The sequence below is a fragment of the Neofelis nebulosa genome, chromosome 7 (genome assembly GCF_028018385.1).
Source record: "Neofelis nebulosa isolate mNeoNeb1 chromosome 7, mNeoNeb1.pri, whole genome shotgun sequence".
NCBI classification, from domain to species: Eukaryota; Metazoa; Chordata; class Mammalia; order Carnivora; family Felidae; genus Neofelis; species Neofelis nebulosa.
In genome coordinates this window covers 133252746-133274225 of record NC_080788.1, presented here as the reverse complement: position 1 = coordinate 133274225, position 21480 = coordinate 133252746, and the positions used below count along the sequence as shown (strand labels likewise).

Sequence of the window (21480 nt, the reverse complement as noted above, 5' to 3'; positions counted from 1 at the left end):
AATTACTGGATTTCTGCTACATAAATAACTGCTTTACCAAAACTTTATTTGTTCAACTTGTATAATTTCATAAGTTGTATAGCTTTATTTAAACAGTAATTATATAAATTACTTGAAAAAATTAAGATATGCTTAATCGTTACAGAGGCTTATGTAGATCAAAATTACCTGTTTGTTGTTTGGATTAAAATTAAAGCTGTCAGATGGTAACACCAAATGAAGCTCACCAACAAAACTGACTTGGAAGAAAAGCCAAGCCTGCTATTATTCTTTAAAATGGTCCTAAGTAAAAGTAAATAAATAAAATTTTTAAAAATTAAAAAAAATAAAATAAAATGGTCCCTAAGAGAAGCTTTTCAAATGTTAAAGACTTCAAGTTGAACTCTATTTATTACTTATGGACATCCAAAAAAGTACATGAAAAAGGTTCAAAACCAAAATTTCTGCAGTAATTTGAAAAGTTCTTTGTGCATGTAATTTTCATGTCACCAACCACAGTTTCTGTACTTCTGCATTCTACTTTACGTTACATATGAACGTATGTACTTCTTTTGTATTGTGTGTTCACGATAGAACATTTCATTTACTTTTATAGATGTGTAACCTGGAAATTGTGAAAATATAAATCTGTTGTTAGCCTTTAAATTTATACTCTTTATCACACATGTTGGATTTTTTTCCTACGGGAAAGTCAGTTTGTATCATTTTCTGATTTAGTTGTTACAAATTGAATACTAACTTAAAATTTGGAAAGGGGAGTTGATAGCATGATTGATTTGTATCCAGTGTTCAGATTATTAAATATTTAACTAATGGTTATCTGGGATAAAAATAAACCAAATGAGGTGGGTTTTTTAAATTAAACACACAAATTTAGGAAAAGAGCCTCCCCAGTTTTGTTTTTGTTTTTTTTATTTGGGTATAGTTGGCACACAGTGTTACTTTAGTTTCAGGTGTGCAACATAGTGATTTGGCAAGTTTATACATTATGCTCTGCTCACTACAAGTACAGCTACCATCTGTCCCCATACATTGTTATTACAATATCATTCACTGCATTCCTTATGTTGCTCCTTTTATTCTTGTGACTTACTCATTCCATAATGGGAAGGCTGTATCTCCCCCTACCCTTCACCCATTTTTCCCATCCCCGTATCTCCACTCTGGAAACCGTCAGTGTTGTCTGTATTTATAAGTCCCGTTATGCCTTTTGTTTGCTGATTCATTTGGTTTTTTTTTTTTTTAATATTCCACATATGAGGGAAATCATATGGTATTTGTCTTTGTCTGATTTATTTCACTTAGCATAATACCCTCTATGTCCATCCACATTGTCACAAACAATATCTCATCCTTTTTAATGGCTGTGTAATAGTCCATGGTGTGTGTGTGTGTGTGTGTGTGTGTGTGTGTGTGTGTGTGTGCGCGCGCGCATGCGCGCACACCTGTCTTATCCATTTGTCTACCAATGGACATTTAGGTCGCTTCCGTATCTTGGCCATTATAAATAATGCTGCAGTAAACATAGGAGTGCATATATCTTTTTGAATTAATGTATTCATTTTGGAGGGGGGATAAATATCCAAGAGTGGAATTGTTGGATCGTATGGTATTTCTATTTTTAATTTTTTGAGGAACCTCCATACTGTTTTCCACAGTGGCTGTATCAATTTACATTTCCCACCAACAATGCACGAAGGTTCTTTTTTCTACATACCCTTGTCAACACTTGTTATTTCTTGTCTTTTTTGCTTTAGCTGTTCTAACAAGTGTAACGTGATATTGGGGGTTTGATTTGCATTTCCCTGGTGATTAGTGATGTTGAACATCTTTTTATGTATCTGTTGGTCATCTGTCTTCTTTGGAGAAATATCTATTCAGGGCCTCTGCCCATTTTTTAATCAGGTTTTTTTTTTTTTTTTTTTTTTTTTTGTATTGGGTTATAGAAGCTCTTTATATATTTTAGATATTAACCCTTTATCGGATATATCATTTGCAGATGTCTTCTCCCATTCAGTAAGTTGCCTTTCTGTTTTGTTGATGGTTCCTTTTGCTGTGCAAAAGCTTTTTATTTTGGTGTAGTCCCCAGTTTATTTTTGCTTTTGTTTCCCATGCCTTAGGAGACCATCTAGAAAAGTGTTGTTATAGCTGATGTCAGGGAAATTAGTTAAAAATTGATCCAGTTCTTTTACATCTAACTGTCTGGTTTTCCCAGGACCATTTACTGAAAAACTGTCTTTTCCCCATTGTATATTTTTGCATCCTTTGTCATAGATTAATTAACCATATAACCATAGGTTTATTTCTGGGTTCTTTGTCCTGTTCCATTGATCTGTGTGTCTGTTTTTGTGCCAGTACCATACTGTTTTGATTACTATAGCTTTGTAACATAGCTTGAAATCTGGAATTGTGATACCTCTGGATCTTTTTTTTTTCTTTCTCAAGATTACTTTAGGCTATTTGCAGTCTTTTGTGGTTCCATACAAATTTTAGTATTATTGGTTCCAGTTTTGTGAAAAATGCTGTTGGTATTTTGATAGGAATTGCATTGAATCTGTAGATTGCTTTGGGTAGCATGGACACTTAAACAATATTAATGCTTTCAATCCATGAGTATGGAATATCTTTCCATTTGTTTGTGTCATCTTCAGTTTCTTTCATCAGTGTTTTATGGGTTTTCAGAGTGCAAGTACTTTCCCTGTTGGGTTAAGTTTATACCTAGGCATTTTAAGAGCCTCCACATTTAAATTCACAATGGGAACTCTGTACACCTAATGGGATATTATAAAAAAGATCCTAAACTAGTAGTAGAAACAGAGAGGAAGGGCCTAGATATGAGAGCTCCTCCAAAAGTGAAGTTGATGAGTGTTTAGTAAATAGAATGGAGAAGAGAAAGAGTTGAAGGCCATAGTAATAGTAATTATCGTTTACAGAGTGTTGTATGGTTTGTAGTGCTATGTAACTATAAAATGTTTGCTTGACTAACTGATGGTGATGCCATTAACCTTACTGTAGACTTGAGGAAGAAGGAAAGGTAAAGGGCCTGAAGGAGAGTAAGTAACGAGTACAAATTTGAATTCGGACATGATTTTGCCAACAGTATAGAAATTTCACAGAAATGTTTTCGAAATTCAAGAAGAATGTATCAGATACCTGCCATGTGCGCAGTACTGTGATAGAAACTTTAGAGCAGTGACTCAGGCTTTGTTATAATGCATTCCAACAAAAAGTTTTTGAGCCATTAAACTAATATTTGTATATTTATAAATAGTCTGTTCTTCTGTTAATGTATTATTTACATTATGAAACATACATCAAAGAAGTTAAAATAAAATGAATAAAAGCTCTCATATCTTCTTTCCACCTTCCTGCCTTAGAAGATGTAAAGAGGCCACAGTATAGTGAGGAACACAGATGGGGTTCGTTTTTGTGAAGGCATGTCAGATATCTCTCTTTGGAGGGCGGGTGAGGGAGGCTCAGTGAAGGTGCACAGTGATGGATGCCTTTCCTCATTCCCACTTTCCCATTTCAGGCCCCCCGTGAGCAGAGCCCCACCAAGGCCAGAAAAACTCCAGACAAATAATGTTGGCAAGAAAAAGAGACCCATAGAGGTAAGGAGAACCCACTCCCCTGTGTTACCTTGTGCTTTAAAATGTATTCAGAATTCATTCTATTTCCTTCTTGTAAGACAGCCAAGTGTTGTCATTAGTTTGTAAGAAAATAAATATATTGAATAATCTTTTTTTAAGATTTCATTTTTAAGTAATCTCTACACCCAAGGTGGGGTTCAGTCCCTCAGATTGAGTCGCATGTTCTACTGACCAAGCCAGCCAGGTGCCTCTGAGTAATCTTTTTTGTTTGGTTGTAAAAACTAATTGTTAACTGTCAAGTCTGAGTTTTGGATTGATATCCTTCATTTCTTTTTATTTTTTATTTGTCTTTTTTTTTTTAGTCTTCCGTGAATAATATTCTGAATTGAACTGTCTCTCAAAAAACTTCTAAATGTAAATATATGTGAATGACCTATGGCTTATAGAATCACAGGTGCCTTTGCAGTGTCTTAAGCTTAGTGTTTTGAATTTAGAAGTCAAAGTTTGTCCTTCATGTGATACATTCACTGGGTTCATTGAAGGGTCCTTTGAAGGCTCTACTTCCAAACAAAGAAACTTTCCACAATAATTGAGCAAGAAGGAAAGCTCTCCCAGACATTTAATTAATTCCAATATCAGTAGCCACAAGCAAACTGTGCTGAATCAGGTAAAAAATGAGGCGTAAATCTGCAGGACAATGATTGTTGTACTCCTCCCCCCTGGGAAGCCTCACAAAGTCAAAAAAACAGACATTTTCAGTGGCAGAATTATGTACTAGAACTTTAGCATGAGTTATCATAGATGATGTACTTAGTTTTCTGTACCAGTGTCTGATGTACTATTTGGCTCCTCAAAAGTATGTCACTTGGACATAATGTATCCTGAGTTATATGTGCAGATTACATATTTTTACTAACAACACAAATCGAAATATTCTTTTGGACATAAGAAGTATCTCAGTGTTTAACACATGAACTCCTAACAACTAAAATTTTTCAAATCAGATGACCTTGTGATTCCCTTTTCCTTTTTATATATGTAGAAAAGTATGGAGTGTTTCAGCTGCCCAAAACAGGTCTAAATTTTGTATTCAAAGATTGTAAAGCATCAAAATGCATCCTCCATTTTGACTGAAGATACCAGTGCTGTATACAAAAATGATGGTGAACATTTAGACATAAGGAATTATATAATGGTTTTATTGTTATAGGACCTTGTGTTGGAGCTTGTTTTTGGCTATCGAGGAAGAGACTGTAGGAATAACGTTCATTATTTAAATGATGGTGATGATATAATTTATCACACTGCATCCATTGGAATTCTGCACAACGTTGCTACCGGTAGGAGACCCCAATTCTCCATCTCCCACTTTTTATTTAGAATTTTGTTACTTATAATCTTAAAATTTTTGTTAAAACTACAAATAAATTACATGAGTCCAGAATGTTATTCATACTATTGAATTTTCTAGTAATATTTCAAGTAACCAAATTTACAGTCTTTCAGTATGATATAGCAGAAAAAGATTTCATAATGCAAAGTGCTCCTAGGTCTCTATTAGAAGTGAAGGCTTACTGTATGTTGAAATCATGTTTTATAATGAAACCATTTCTAACTTTATTTCCCCATAACCTTAACATGAAATCGATGGATTGGTGGTTGTCTCTGATAGGTAGTGATTAAAAGTAGCATGTTGGGTGAGTGGTTGCTGGAGAGTAGGGTGAAGTGGGCAGTGTTCTTACTGAGGCCTCAGAAAGCCAAGGAAGACAGTGAGAAGGCTGCTTCCCTCTGTCTCTGCTGTGTTGATACTTTTGTTTTATTCAAGGTGAGAAAATACTTCTTGATGTTAACTGATTGGATTGCTGAAAAGCAAATAAATTCTCATAGCATCATCTGATGATGAATGACATCATAATCCTCCTAGTGACATTCATTATTTAATTTTGAATTTTCTTATGTGTAATTATAAACCTCATAAAGTCTGAAAGTCGGAAGTAAAATTAGAGACTTTTTGGCCCAACATTTCTGGCTTTTTCCTCTGATGGTTCATTCCGAACAGGCAAAGAATGGCTTATGTGAGTCCTAATCCCCCGTGTCTCCTCAGTATTAATCATTAATATGATTGTCCTATTTTGGTTTCCTAAAGAAAAGGATTCACCAAGATCACACAGAAATCAGTGGTGATTTTTGATTTAATAATTTTGGCCATTTAAAAAATACTTAGATAATCCTCTTTAATTGAGGCTTCACCAAAGAAAATAGAATAAGAAAAGATGATCTAGAAAGGAATGTGTAAATACACTTTCATGTTTATCCTTGTAATTTTCTTTAATTTTATGATTTGTCCTTAATCATTTTTCTACTGATGGGGTATAGAGAGAGAGGGCAGAAGGGAGACTGGGTACCTCTCCACTTCTCATTATTTGTCCTCTCTAGTTTGGGATACATTGCTGTGTTCACAGTCTAGGAAGTTTTGCCCTATTAGCTGATCTTTGAACTTAGCCAATAGCACATATACTTGCTTGTTTGTTGTTCTCACTAAACTGTCAGCCCTGGGAAGTATGAAGCACATTTCACTTTGAAGAGAAGTTTTAAAGTATTAGATCTGGTAAATGTCAATGTTAAATTGTTTTGTGTTGCTTCACTTTTGGATGATGTAGTGTGGGAGGACTAGATCACCCTGTAATCACCCTGGGTCCTCTGTAATCTGGACCCAACCTACGCCCTATCCTCCTGACCTCATTTCCCACCTCGCCACTGTACTTAGGCAAACCTACCTTTAGTACGTCTTGCATGATCACAGGTCTAAGGTCTCTTCGCTGTAAGTCCTATTAGGTAAATCACATACCTTCTTTGATCAGAATTCTTCAGTACCTCCCCACTGACTACATAATAAATATGAAATTTAATAGGTTGGCATTCAAAATCCTCTATCATTCTAGTTCCAGTTTGCCTTTCCAACCATATCTCTCACATTTATCCTTGACCCTACATTTCAGCCAAATGAACCATATACATGCATACTTAGTACTTTCCTGTCTTTGTACCTTTGCTTAAAGTATTCCTCTACCTAGATTGCCCTTCCCCACCCACCTTCACTTTAACAAAATCTGTCGTGTCAGTCCAAGAGTGCCATATGCCCATGATAAGAAGAATCTTGTCTGCTATGGATTCCCAGAGCAGGCCCCTTCACTCTCTTGTGGTGCTTGATGTCTTTAACCTCATGTTAACTTTCAGGACTCTATCCCTTTAAAAATTTGGGTTATTTTTCCATCCTCATGATAACGTGCACATTCAGTTCTCAAAAAATACGTATTAAGTTAAACAGAGCAATTTTTTATTGTTCTGGATAAGTGCATTTGGCTGTTATGTCTTAAGGTTTTCTCAATTTTTTTTTTTATAGGGACTCAGAGTTTTTATCAGGAACATAATGATGATATACTGTGCCTCACTGTAAATCAGCACCCCAAATTTATCAACGTAGTGGCAACGGGCCAAGTAGGTATGTTTCTGTATTTTAAAAAGAAACAGTTTAAGTAATTGTATTGTTCAAATTAATTCAGTATCCTAGGGAAAAAAATATATATATTTGGGTATTGTTGAAAATGCGTTTGTATAGGGGCACCTGGGTGGCTCAGTCGGTTAAGCGGCCGACTTCGGCTCAGGTCATGATCTCGCGGTCCGTGAGTTCAAGCCCCGCGTCGGGCTCTGTGCTGACAGCTCAGAGCCTGGAGCCTGTTTCAGATTCTGTGTCTCCCTCTCTCTGACCCTCCCCCGTTCATGCTCTGTCTCTCTCTGTCTCAAAAATAAATAAACGTTAAAAAAAAAATGCGTTTGTATATACAACACATACCTAGGGGCGCCTGGGTGGCTCAGTCATTTGAGCATCTGACTTTGGCTCAGGTCATGACCTCATGGTTTGTGGGTTCGAGCCCCGCATCAGGCTCTGTGCTGACAGCTCAGAGCCAGGAGCCTGCTTCAGATTCTGTGTCTCCTTCTCTGTTTGCCCCTCCCTCGCTCGTGCTCTTGTCTCTCTCTGTGTCTCAAATGTAAATAAATGTTTAAAAAACAAAAAAAACAAAAAAACACGCACCCAGTTTTACCATATGATTTGCTTCCAGGTATCTTTCTCTCGCTTTGGTTATCTTATTGGTTCAGACAGTTTAGAATTAAGAATAAACTATTTTATGGTGATTGCAGTAGTTGGATTTAGTCCTTTAGCAGATATTCCTAATTGGCAGAAAGGTTTAATTTAGCATATAAAGCAAAAAGAATTTGGAGAGGAAATTGTAAATAAAGGGGGAGCCAAAAAGTAACCAGACTGATGGGCAGAATGTCTGTGGCAACTAGGACTGAGCTAGGAAGGAGAGAAAAGCTCTGTCTGTTGTCTGTTCCATGCTGCTAAATCCTTCTGCTTTTTTCTTTCCTTTGGCATTGATTTAAGTTGCCAGCTGTTTTAAAAACCACTTGTCTTGCTGTCTTCTTTTAACCCTTTAGAAAACTTAAAGGATGAGAGGATAGCGGGTCTAATTAGAACAAATACATCTACCAACCAGTGATCACTGTGAACACCACATCATAGATTTGGTCAGTTGAAGCTTCATAAGCTTGGTGTACTTTGTAAAAATGATCGATGTCATTGGGCTTATTGGATCTTGGTGGGCCTCCGTTGCTAAGCCAACTCTCCAGGTGTCTTTTTCTCCTTGGATAGAATAATTTATGCTTTTAATATCTTCATTTTTCATACAAGTACTAAATTGATCAGTCAGAAACTCGATCTCTGGGTTACAGAGTTCTACAGTTGTACCACAAAGGTGCTTGTGATCTTCCTTTCTGTAAATTTTTCTATTTTTAACAAGAAGTAGACTGATCTTCATGCATTACACACAAAGATTCTAATATTTGAGTATAAATAGGTCTAGGTCCTTTTTTAAAAATGAGTCTTATTTTTACTCTGAAAAAAATGAGATCATGTTACCATTTTGGTTATAAAAGGGCCTATTCAGTGCCTCTTGACATATAGTTATTGTTCAGTTAATTTTTTTGAGTAGATTCATTTATTCAACAAACTTATTGAGCACATGCCATGCACAAAGTATTATTCTAGGTGCTAGGGATATAAGCCTACCAAAAAAAGATAATATCTCTATGTTAATGGAATTTATATACGGTGAATAGAATTGTAGAAGATACGGTTCTTCCATTTCCCAACTTTGCTTTTTTTTTCTTTCCCCGTCTCTCTCTTTGTTAAGCAACTTTGCTTTTAACATATTAGTGCCGCAGTTTTGTCTTTTGATTAAGAAATGTTGTAGTCACAAATGTAATCTTTCATTAAAATTGACCCTCTTCTCCTTTTCCTTTTTTTATTGAGTTATATAATTGACATAGAACATCGTATAGGCGTACAACTTAATAATTCAGTATTTGTGTCTGTTCCTTTTATTTCGAAAAGTGACACTGTAGGGAAATGTAAAATGGCTAATTATCTTCCAAGTCAAAGTCCAGGCACTACAGAGGTGAATTTTAGATCATATATGCAATCCTGTGCCTTGCCCCACTGTACCCTTACACAGAATGGATACAGAAATTTTTTTACTGATGACTAATGGCACGTAGGATAGACTTGAGAGACCACCAAAGAGTGAGGGACTTTTTCTTTTCTGAACCCCCAGAGTTGAGTGAGTAGTAACTTTGACTGCCAAGCTTGTATCATACCTGCAAGGCACAAACAGTCTAAAATGTTTATGGCTCTCTTTGTTAAAAATTGTTTAGGTCAGAGGGGAAATATTTGCTTTTGTGGTATTTTAGCCAGTTACATTCAAACTTTTTTTTTTTTCTTTACCTTTGTCCCTTGGCTGGAATCTTGGACTCTCAGGGCCAAGCAGAGGTGCATTAAAACTCCAGTCTGTTACAGGGCATTTTGTAAACCAAAATAAGAGTTGTATTATTTAAAACATGTCATTATATTTAAATTGTTAAAATTTCATGTGACTCTTTAAACAGAAAGAAAAAAAAGTTTTTATCCAATAATTGGAAGGTCATATACGTGAAATGTTAATATATGTGTATGATTGAAATGAATGGCTTCACTTACAGTCTACTCAATTTAACATCATAAAACTAATTTTGTATATGACCATTTGTGATTTATATAAAAATTATTTTATAATTAATTTTTAAAGTATTTTAATAAGTATACTTAAGAATGTACTCAATAAAATATTTTTAAGTATTTATGTTACTTATGGACAGTTGTTTTTCTGCTGTTTTTCCATTGTAGGTGATTTAGCAGACATGTCAGGTAAGGAAAATTCGGCATTTTCTGTTTTAGTTATATTGTTTAGTATTGGTAGTCCAAATTTTTATTGAGTAATAAGATACTTGAACATATTTTGAATTTTTTTAATGAAAAATCTATTCTTTTAATGTCATGATACTGAGCTCATTCGGCAGTAACAATGATAATTATCTTTAAAACTAATATATTTTGACCTTTTTAGTGTCCAGCACAATTGTAAGCACTTTCTGTATATTACCTGTGTAATCACTGCAAGGATCCTCCACGGTAGCTATTAACTTGCCAACATCATGTAGCTGCTGAGCGTGCAGCTGGGGGAAGGGCGCCTGGGCTGCTCAGTCAGTTAAGCTTCCGACTTCGGCTCAGGTCATGATCTCCTGGTTTGTGAGTTCAAGCCCTGCGTCAGGCTCTGAGCTAATAGCTCAGAGCCTGAAGCCTGCTTTGGATTCTGTGTCTCCCTCTCTCTCTGCCCCTTCCCTGCTTGCACTCTGTCTCTCTCTCTCAAAAATAAAAATTAAAAAATAATTTTTTTTTCTTAAAGTGCAGCTGGGGGTAAAAGTAATCTTAAATGTGAATCAGTAGGTTGTATTGCCTAAAAGTGAAATTTTTTAATTGCTATTTTTATATGTCCAATAATTGCACATATTGTATCAACAGATCACTTAAAGATTTAGAAATAGCTTTCTATTACTGATCTTGACCATAGCTTTGTGAATCTAAAAAGCTACTGGATAATGTGTGTCCATTGTTTTGACATATTTACTAGGCTTTTAAAATTTCCTTTTCAGTATACATAGGAAAAATAGCAGTTTGATAGGAAAATATGTCATGATCTGTGTCTGTTTCCCTCTTCTCCAGGGTGAAGCAGCATTCTGTGATTTGACTGTTAAACTACAAATGTATCCAACACAACAGGCAATATTTTTGCTCTCTTGGTTACATTCAAGAGCAGGAGTTGGCAAACCAGAGCCCTTGGGCCAAACCTACCTGTTTTTGTATAACCTATGAGCTAAATATAGTTTTTACTAAGTTAAATAGTTAGAAAAAATCAAAAGAAAATTTCACAGCATATGAATATTATATGAAGTTCAGATTTCAGTATCCAGAGATAGAGTGTTGGACACAGCCAGGCTCATTCGGTTACATATTGTTTGTGGCAGATTTTGTGCTACAGCAGCCTTGAGTAGCTGCAACAGAGACCTCACGTGACCCTCTGGTTGCTTTGCACAGCTGTTTGGCACACTGGAGATGCAGTGATGCTGTCATAACTTGACAGGTTTTGAGCTAACCCACAATTAATTTTGTTATTTAAGCAATGTATATCCATCATGTCGAAACAAGGCAAAAAAAAAAGGAAAGTGGACTTTGTCACACTTCTAAGGCACAGTGAAATGTGGATTATATTGTTATCAAATTATATGGTAAATTCGACACGATAGCTGTGCTAAAATAATACAATATATTACATTTTCACACTAAACTTGACAAAAGTATTCCCAGTTCATGGGAAACCCAAGAGTCAGAAAAATTAGAAAATGTAAAAGAATATTTGTGTGAGTATCTCATCACAACAGAATTTCTTCACAGAAATAAAAAATAAAATGAGGCTGCAACCAAGTTTTCTGAATGTTTCATTAGTTAATCAAGAAGAATTTACTGTGAGTTAATTAAATCATGTTTGATTGCAGCAAACATATGTCCAGAGAAAATAAACTTGTTTAAACCCATCAGCTTTTTGGCAAAACCTATTGCTAAAAGAGTTGAGGATGTTGGGAACAGCATCAGTAGCCAATTAACAAGACCCTAAAAAAAGCAAATAATTCTGAATGGTTTCCCTTGGCTCTTCATGGATTGACAGTTGTTGCCAGTTGCTTATTTGAGGCAATCACTGCCAACTTTGAAGTGACTGAAGAGTTGGCCTCTAGGACTAGTCTTCATGGAACAACTACAAAAGATAGTATTTTCAGAGAAGTTAAGAAAACATTAATTCAGTACAGTCTGAGGTGGAATCTGCTAACATATGTGCCAACTGATGGTAGTAAAAATATATGTGGAGCTGGAGCAGAAAAAGGGTTAATGGGTTAATAAGTTTACAAAACTGGTGAAAATTTAAGGTGTTTAAAGCCTATGATTCATTGTGCCTGTTCGTCATCAGCTAGTTTGTGGAAAACATAGCAGTGTATCATGTGTTATTGACAACCTCACTTTGTCTTTGAGAGTCAACAGTTAACTTCATTTGTTCTCATAGAATTAGCCATCATCAGTTCCATGAATTCATGTTAGAAACAGAAGCTGAGTGTCCTAACTCACCCAGTGGTTTAGCAGTAGTAGCTTTATTGCAGTTTTTGGAGCTCAGAGCCAAGGCTGAAATTTCTCTGAATGAGAAAAGTACTGCCGTCAATCTCTATTATGGAAAACATAATGGCCTTAGAAATTAGTTTTTGCTGCAGACTTGATCATGTTTCTTAATGAATTCCACCTGAAATTACAAGGAAACTACAGTTACAGTAACAGCCTAAAATTACAGTTAAGGTGAAATTCTACAGTCAGGTCATTGATGGCGACTGATGTTGAATCACAAGTAACATCAGACTGCATGATACACTTCTCATGGTGCCAAACATTAAACCAAGTGAGAATCCCACTTGCTGCAAATGTATTTTCTGCTCTCAGACTGCAGTTCCAGCAGCACTTTTCAGATCTTGATGCAAGTGAGAAGGAAATTTCCACATTTCAAAACTCATTTGAACTGAAGTTGAAGAACTCCATGTAGGGTTCAGTTCATGGTGATTACTCTGCAATGGAAAACATGCTAAAAAGGCAGGTATAAAAACAACACTCTAACTGAATCCTCTAAATGCCTTCCACGTGATTAATATGCTCAGTTAAGATTTTGTACTTTTGGGGACGCCTGGGTGGCTCGGTTGAGCGGCCGAACTTCGGCTCAGGTCATGATCTTGCGGTCCGTGAGTTCGAGCCCCGCGTCGGGCTCTGTGCTGGCAGCTCAGAGCCTGGAGCCTGTTTCAGATTCTGTGTCTCCCTCTCTCTGACCCTCCCCCGTTCATGCTCTGTCTCTCTCTGTCTCAAAAATAAATAAACGTTAAAAAAAAAAAAAAGATCCTGTACTTTTGGATCAATATTTGAATTTGTCAGTAACTATCTACATGAGACATTTTCAAAGTTGAAATATGTAAAATTTTTACAGGCAAACATTTGCAATTGATCTTGATGAGAAAGAACTCTCAATTGGAAGCTTACCTTGTTATCACCAAAGAATTTTCCTCTTCTCATAGTGGATCTTTATTATAAAAAATTTCACTCTCCAGGCGCCTGGGTGGCTCAGTCAGTTGAATGTCCGACTCTTGATTTCGGCTCAGGTCATGATCCCAGGGCCATGGGATGGAGCCCCGTGTCGGTCTTTGTGCTGAGCTTAGAGCCTGCTTGGGATTCATTCATTCATTCATTCATTCATTCATTCTCTCTCTCCCTCCCTCTCCCCTGCTCATGCTCTCTCTCTAAAATTAAAAAAAAAAAAAAAATCACTCCATGATTTTCATCAATAAAAATGTAATGGAAGTTTTTCTCTCATTAGATAAGTACCTGCATAATATCTTCAATTTTGTGGCTTATCTGACCCTTGACAGAAAAGTTTGCAGCCTCCAGCTCTAGAGGGAGAGAGGCAATAAATTAGTAAACTTTTTAAAAACTTTTTTAATTTTTCAAAAAATTAAAATATTTTTATTTATATTTAAGTAATCTTTATACCCACTGTGGGCCTCGAACTCGCAACCCCAAGATCAAGAGCTGTACATGCCTCTGACCGAGCCAGTCAGGCACTCCAATAAGTAAACTTCTGAAACTAACATGACCTGAGATGGTGATATGATAAAAACAATAGGAAGATGTCAGTAAAACTAGATGTTTGTTTTCATGATGTGGTAACATTCAGCTGGGCCAAGAATGAGAACAAAAAAAAAATGACAGCTGAGGGATGAACTGGGGGACTCCAGGCTGAGGCTGTTTTGGGGAGTCCCAAGACCCACCCATACATTCAGTGATTCACTAGTAGGCATCCCGGGGCCCAGAGATTGTTAGGGCTATAGTTTCTTAGAGTAATCTGCAAGGGAAAAAGACACACTGGGTGAAGTTTAGACCCTGCAGGATCATAGGTGCAGTGTTTTGCCCAGGGACACCCACTTAAGCCTTAGAGTCCAGGCCTTTTGGGGTGGAAGGGCTGGTCGCATAGGCACAGATCAGCCACAACTACTGAAATACCAGAAGAAAGCAGGTGTTCAGTACACCAGGTAGACAAAACAGCCTTATTAACATAGGGACCATTTCAGAAGTCAAGTTCTCACACACTTGCAAGCAGGCCCTTCTAATGATAGCAACTTCAGGCTTGTTTATGTTAACTCTTTACTGTGCAAGCCTTAAATCAAGAAACAGGAAGGTGAGTGTGGAGGAGTAAGGCCTCTAAGATGAACTTGGAGAAGGAGAAGGGGGTTAGGAATCAGGTGCATGGGGCTTTGTGCATGGGGCTTTGCAGGTCATGGAGAGGAGTTTGGATTCGCGCTAAGTGCAGAATTCTTCATGGAGAGTGTTAAGGGAGTGAGTTGATCTCATTTATGCTTTGAGAAAATCACTCTGCACTATTAAGGATGCAGAGGAGAAAGAGAAGTAATCAGAAAGTTGGGAGGCTGTTATAATAGTCCACGCAAAAGACATTTTTAACTGAGGTGGCAGGAATGAAAATGGAGAGAACGCTAGACAAATACAGAATGTATTTTGGAGGGAAAGCCAGTGGTCCATTCTGATGAATTGGATGTGAGGGCATGACAGAAAGTGAGGAATCAAGGCTGTTAATTTTTTGCTGGAGCGGCTGGCTCACTGAGACGGGAGAATACTTGCAGAGAGACAGTTGAGCAGGAAGAAATTCAGAGACCTGAGGATTAAAGGGAATGCAAGAAAACTGGTAGGTTTGGGGGTGAGAAAATAAGCTCGAGTCTGGTAGCTTCTGTGTTGTTCATTTCATCAGCTGAGGGTGAGGAGGTGACAAAGAAGGTGGAGGATAAAGTTTTGAAATGGTCAGTTTGGGATGTGGGAGAGTGAATACATAATAGAAAATACATAATTACCCTTTGAATCCATTAGACGTTTTGTGAGTGGACACTAAGGGGACATCTTCTCTGTCTGACAAAGCCTGCCTAAGACAGTGGTAGGAATTTGACATTTTTGATCCTTAAGGCAATTCAAAGGGAGAATTCTCTGTACCCCCAAACCCCCCATTGGTAGTTACTGTTTGTCACAATGGTCAGTTGTCCATTAAGTGACTTTAAGGATCTTCCGTGTTGTCCTGTATGACAGAAAATCAGGAAATACATTCATCCTAAGGTTGGTTGCATTCATGGTCACAAAAGGGCTACCAGTACCAGTTAGAACTACATGCTTCTTTGCTTTCATCTAGCTGGGAAGCAGATAAAAACCCTTTTTCAGAACCATGAGCTTAAAAGTCCTTCCATTTAGCCTGATTGAGTCATTTTAAGACACAAACCAAACCCCAGACTAAGAAGACCGGGGAGCACCATGTGCTGATTGGCTCAAATCCGGGTTACTGAACTAAATCACTGCTGCTGGGGGCAGAGAGTGGGGAGTGTGAGTGTGGGTGGCTGGGGGTGCGGGGAAGTCATCACAGCAGGCTCAGACTGATGAACTGAGCAAGCAGGGTCTCTCCCTGAATCACTTGCTCTACATAAGGGAGGGGGGGATTCCTGAATAAAAGCATAACTTTATTAAGAAGGAAGGAGGTAACGGATAGTGGGTGTGCTGCAAGGAGTTGTCCCCTGCGGAAATTAAAGAGTGAGATACAGTCGGTACACTTAATGGCCCGTATTAAAGTTTTGTTAAAAATACAGTTTTTATAATACTACACCAAAGGCCAAGTAGAGGATGGAGAAGGAATATCCTTTAAAACTTTGGTTCTTATAAGATCCAACTAGTAATTGAAAGAGACCCTTGTGGCATCTCTATACTGGAGAGTAAGAGTCAGGAATGCTTATAAAGTCAGTGGGATTGGGGCGCCTGGGTGGCTCAGTCGGTTGAGTGTCTGACTTCGGCTCAGGTCATGATCTTGTGGTTCACAAGTTTGAGCCCCACATTAGGCTGTCTACTGTCAACATGGAGCCCACTTCAGATCCTCTATCCCCCTCTGCCTTTTCCCAGCTTGTGCCCTCTCTCTCGCTCTTTCTCTCTTAAAAATGACTGAACATTAAAAAACAATAAAGTCAGTGGGATTGATTTTCCAGAGACAGCTTGATATGATGGAAGGAGCACGCACAGAACCTGGATTCCGAGGACAGCACACTGAAGTGCGTGTGACTTCGGGCCTGGCTGACTTCATAGGAAAACACACCTGCCTAGTAGTGGAGCTTTGATGTGTCTCCTGTTACAGACCTAGCCCGTGACAGGCACCCGTTAGCTGGTGGCATGTAGGAAGGGAGAGAGAAGAGTGTCTGTGTTACTCCAGCATCGTGAATGACCCTTTTTGAATTATAGAAAATCAAATGTAATGAACATAATTTAATCTTTCTTTAGTAAGTTAGAAAAGCCTTGAAAATTTGTAGTGATTGGGGCGCCTGGGTAGCTCAGTCAGTTAAGCATCTGACTCCTGATTTTGGCTCAGGTCATGATCTCACGTTTCATGAGTTCGAGCCCAACATCGGCCTCTCTGCTGACAGTGTGGAGCCTGCTTGGGGCTCTTCTCTCCCTCTCTCTCTCTCTCAAAATAAAAAGAATTTTTGCAGTGATTTAAATCTTAAATACTGTCACTGAAGGAAGTTTAGAACAGTCTAAATATGTAGCAGTCCCATGTCATGGTCATACCTGAATGTTGTAAAACATAAATTTCAGGTATACTGTCGTTACCATCTCATTTAACTTTTTATGAAAGCCTGAAAAGCTCAGTAATTCAACTTTCTTAAGATTACTTGCTATTTAATTTTTAGATAAATAAAAGTATTTGTAGTTTTGACATATTAAATTTGGAGGCAAAACTGAATGATGTTTCTTAAAAATCCATTATCTGCCTCATCACATTTAGGCAAATAAAGTCTGTGGATTGCCCCCAGGTGCTTTTTGTAAACATATACAAATGTTTGAGGGCACCTGTGTGGCTCAGTCAGTTAAGCATCCAATTCTTGGTTTTGACTCAGGTCATGGTCTCTTGGTCCCTGGGTTCAAGCCCCGCATCGGGCTCCACGCTGACAGCATGGAGCCTGTTTGGGATCCTTTCTCTCCCCTTGTCTCTTCCCTTCCCCCACACTTGTGCTCTCTCTCTCACCCTCCCTCCTTCAAAAGTAAATACACTTAAATAAATAAGTTTCTATATTATAGATGACCTATATAATATTTATTACTGGCAAAAAATTATAGACTGATCTAGTATATATTTACACTTTAAATCTAAGCCACCTAACATTATTCGTTGACATTAAGTTTACCAGTCCCTCATATCCTTTGACTTCTATTGAATAAAGAACATACTAACTTTTGGTCCAGTACTTAAATTATTGTGCTCAATTTTTCACACATAAATACCATATGTTACTACATGGTAAACTGTTCCCATACAGTTTTGATTTTTTACAGTTACATCTTTGAACAGGTTTTACTTCATGACCTCCAGTCCCTGGTTTACTATATTGTAATTACTTTGAAGGACTGACAGATGAATCATTGTATGCTATAAATTGTAGATTGTATACAACATAGTTTAAATTTATCAGAATGTTTTCTTTAGAGACCAAAATGTCTTTCTTCATCAAAAGATACCAAGACAGCTTATCTTATTAAACTGTCTCTGGGCACCTTGGTGGCTGCAGTCAGTTAAGGGTCTGACCCTTGATTTTGGCTCAGGTCATGATCTCATGGTTATGAGATTGAGCCCTGCTCCAGGCTCTTGCTGAGTGTGGAGCCTGCTTGAGATTCTCTTCTTCCCCCCCTTTCTGTCCCTCCGCTGTGTGCTCTCTCTTTCTCAAAAATAAATAAATAAAAATGTCTCTATTTTTGCATTATTTGTAGCGGATTTATAGTTTGAAACAAACCCACTCTCGTATTTCAATTCTTTTACTAAAAGTACTTATGTTCTAAGACTGAATTAGCTGCTGAAAATGAATACATTTTTATGGGCTGCAGTTCATGAAGAAAGGACAATACAAATCCCTGATTTTTAAGTTAGAAAATACAGAGAACTGGGAAAATTTTTTAAGCAGCAGAAATGGGCTACCCAAGATGAATAACAACAAATACAATTTTTTTATAAAGATTAGCAATTTGGGGACACCTGGTTGGCTCAGTCAGAAGAGTATGCGACTCTTGATCTTTGAGTCATGAGTTTAAGCCCCACGTTGGGTGTAGACCCTACTAAATTTTTTTTTTTTTTTTTTACTTTTTAAAAAAAATCTAAATATATAAAACAGATTAGCAGTTTGGGGGCACCTGGTGGCTCAGTTTTGTAAACAAGCATCTAGCTTCAATTGGATCATGATCTTACAGTTCTTGGGTTCAAGCCCCACATTGGGCTCTCTGCTGTCAGTGCAGAGCCTGCTTTAGATCCCCTGTCTCCCTCTCTCTGTGCCTCTCCTCCATGTGTGTACTCTCTCTCTCAAAAATAAATAAACCTTAAAAAAAAAAAAACAGTTTTATTTCTTCCCTGAAATCTTGTTTAAAAAACAAAAATTGGAGGGGCGCCTGGGTGGCGCAGTCGGTTAAGCGTCCGACTTCAGCCAGGTCACGATCTCGCGGTCTGTGAGTTCGAGCCCCGCGTCAGGCTCTGGGCTGATGGCTCAGAGCCTGGAGCCTGTTTCCGATTCTGTGTCTCCCTCTCTCTCTGCCCCTCCCCCGTTCGTGCTCTGTCTCTCTCTGTCCCAAAAATAAAAAAATAAAAAAATAAAAAAAAATAAAAAAAAAAAAAAACAAAAATTGGCACCTGGGTGGCTCAGTCGGTTAAGTGTCCAACTTTAGCTCAGGTCATGATTTCACAGTTTGTGAGTCCGAGCCCCGGGTCGGGCTCTGTGCTGTCAGGGCAGAGCCTGGAGCCTGCTTTGGATCCTCTGTACCTCTCTCTCTCTCTGCCCCTCCTCCACTTGTGCTCTCTTTCTGTCTCTCAAAAATAAATTTAAAAAATTAAAAAATAAAAAAACACTGTTTTATAAAGTGATGTGAACTTGGCTTTTTACCAGATATCTGTCTATATGGTTGAAGATTTCTTTTGAGATCTATTCACATGGTGTCCTTCCTACCTGTTGCCTTTCTCAGTTTGTGTTTGCTTTTCATCTCCCCTTCAGATGAGATACTGAGTAACAGTAACTAATGTTCAGAACTAATGTTCAGATAGCAGATAACTGAATATACTCTGATATTTAATTATTGTGTAATATTTGTACATTTCTCCACATAATTATATAAAGATTTAACAAGTATCTAAGACGTGTATTTCTGAATAATTTAAAGTTTGTGATTGCCTAATTTTCTTGTATAAATGTTATTTTCTCAAAAATGCAGTGTGAACTGTAGCCTGAAGAAGTATTCTGTATTTTTGCCTTTCCTTCCTCTTTCCTTTTCTTTCTTTCTTTTATTATTTTTTTAAATCGAGGTACAGTTGACACACGATGTTACATGAGTTCCAGGTGTACAACATCGTGATTGGACAAGTTTACATGTTCTGCTGTGCTCACCGTGGGTGTCGCTATCATTCATCCCCATGTGATGTCATTCCAGTCCCATTGGCTGTATTCCCTATGCTGTGCCTTTTATCCCATGACTTATTCATAACTGGAAGTCTGTATCTCCCGCTGCCTTTCACCCATTTTGTCCATCCCCCTCCGCCCTCCCCTCTGGCCACCATCAGTTCTCTGTATTTGTGAATCTGTTTCTTTTTTCATTTAGTCTTGGTTTTGAGCTATTTTTTATTAAGTACACAGTCATTCTTTGTTAGATACTTTTCCGTGTTTCAGAAAGTATGTGTCAGCTGTAGAAATGGAAACATCTGTAACAGGTATATTACAACTTTTGGATTTTATCATTATTTAGCTACGGCTCCTTCTATCCACATCTGGGATGCAATGAACAAGCAGACTTTATCTATACTGAGATGCTACCATTCGAAGGGAGTGTGTTCAGTCAGCTTCAGTGCTACCGGCAAACTCTTGCTGTCTGTGGGGCTGGACCCAGAACATACGATTACCATTTGGAGATGGCAGGAAGGTAGGGTTCTTTTTTCTTGGTGATTTTTAAAACTAAGAATACCAGGGTGATATGAACTCTGTTTCGTATTTGCTTTAACTTAGTGATTGAAATCATTCTTCATTTCAGCCCTGCAACACACACAGTACACAGCTGGTATCACTCACTGTATGTTGCACTTTAAAAACTCAGTGAAAGAAGCTCACGAAATAGAAACATATGCAAGTTACTAATACTATACATAATCCACTGCTCTTTCAGTAAGAAACCATATGTAAGTCTCCTTGTTAATTCTTATTTGCTTGGTCATGGAGGGTGTTAAGAACGGAAATGAAATCCCAAGTGATAATGAAAGATGAACAGGATAATATTGCTTACCATACTTTAGATAAAACTTTCCAGTTACGTGGCTGCTACAAAAAGTGAAGTTCACAGAGCTACATAGGAGAAAGTAAGATGTGATTTCTAAAATCTAGAATGGCCCTTCAATGATGATAAAGCTCCCATTAATACACATGTCACTTGAGAAAGTATGTAAAAAGGACCTTCTCCGCCAGTAATCGTCTGTCATCTGGCGGCTAGGTAGCGATGCAGAGGACACGCACAAGTATTCGTTTTTTGAACGATATATTTTGAGTAGCTGTTCTATCTGGCAAAAACTATCTTAGTTCCTCTGCTAACTTAGGTAACTTTGTTGTCTCTTTTTATCAGGTGCCAAAATTGCCAGCAGAGCCGGTCACAACCGACGCATTTTTGTGGCAGAATTCCGACCAGATTCAGATTCCCAGTTTGTCTCTGTGGGAGTCAAACATGTGAAGTTCTGGACACTGGCAGGAAGGGCTCTTCTTAGCAAAAAAGGGCTCGTGAGCACCCTGGAGGATGCCCGGATGCAGACCATGCTTGCTGTGGCGTTTGGTGCAGTATGTCTCTTAAACCACGTGTGCTTGTGGAACTCTGAATCACGGCAGTTGGACTGCTTTGAATTTTCTTGCTTCAGATAGATAAGCCACATTCGTGTTGTCATGTGGCACCGTGACCCACTAACCATTCCATATGTCCCAGTCCTGCATATTAATCCACCTTTCAAAATCTGATACTTTCAGAAATCAGGGAGTAGGAAAGAAAATTAATGAGGGAGAAGGATTATAATGAAACATTTCAGTCCTTGGGCCACTGCCAGCCATTCTCAAAAGCCTTCGTTAATTTTCTAATTGTCACCCTAAGTCCCCTAGAATTTCTATCCTTCTAGTAGTTCCTCATAATCCTAAAAATTTGTCAGAATGAAGAAAGATGAATCAAGAAATGTAATTTTTCTAGTGTTTAAGGTGGTACCTGAGTTTAGGATTTCTTTTG

At 37.8% G+C, this 21480-nt stretch overlaps 1 protein-coding gene across 12 annotated transcripts in view; it reads left to right on the top strand.

The window, feature by feature from the left end:
- The window catches only part of EML5 (EMAP like 5), a 182288-nt gene that overhangs the window by 148311 nt on the left and 12497 nt on the right, over positions 1-21480 (top strand). For 9 of the 12 annotated variants that reach the window (XM_058739946.1, XM_058739947.1, XM_058739941.1 and 6 more), the window contains 6 exons: positions 3533-3611; positions 4801-4930; positions 6994-7092; positions 9871-9891; positions 19975-20148; positions 20839-21047. In XM_058739946.1, coding sequence (XP_058595929.1) covers positions 3533-3611; positions 4801-4930; positions 6994-7092; positions 9871-9891; positions 19975-20148; positions 20839-21047 — 712 coding nt within the window. Of the gene's footprint in view, positions 1-3532; positions 3612-4800; positions 4931-6993; positions 7093-9870; positions 9892-19974; positions 20149-20838; positions 21048-21480 lie in introns of those variants that run through there. The other 3 variants (XM_058739943.1, XM_058739944.1, XM_058739953.1) reach the window with 2 other exon arrangements.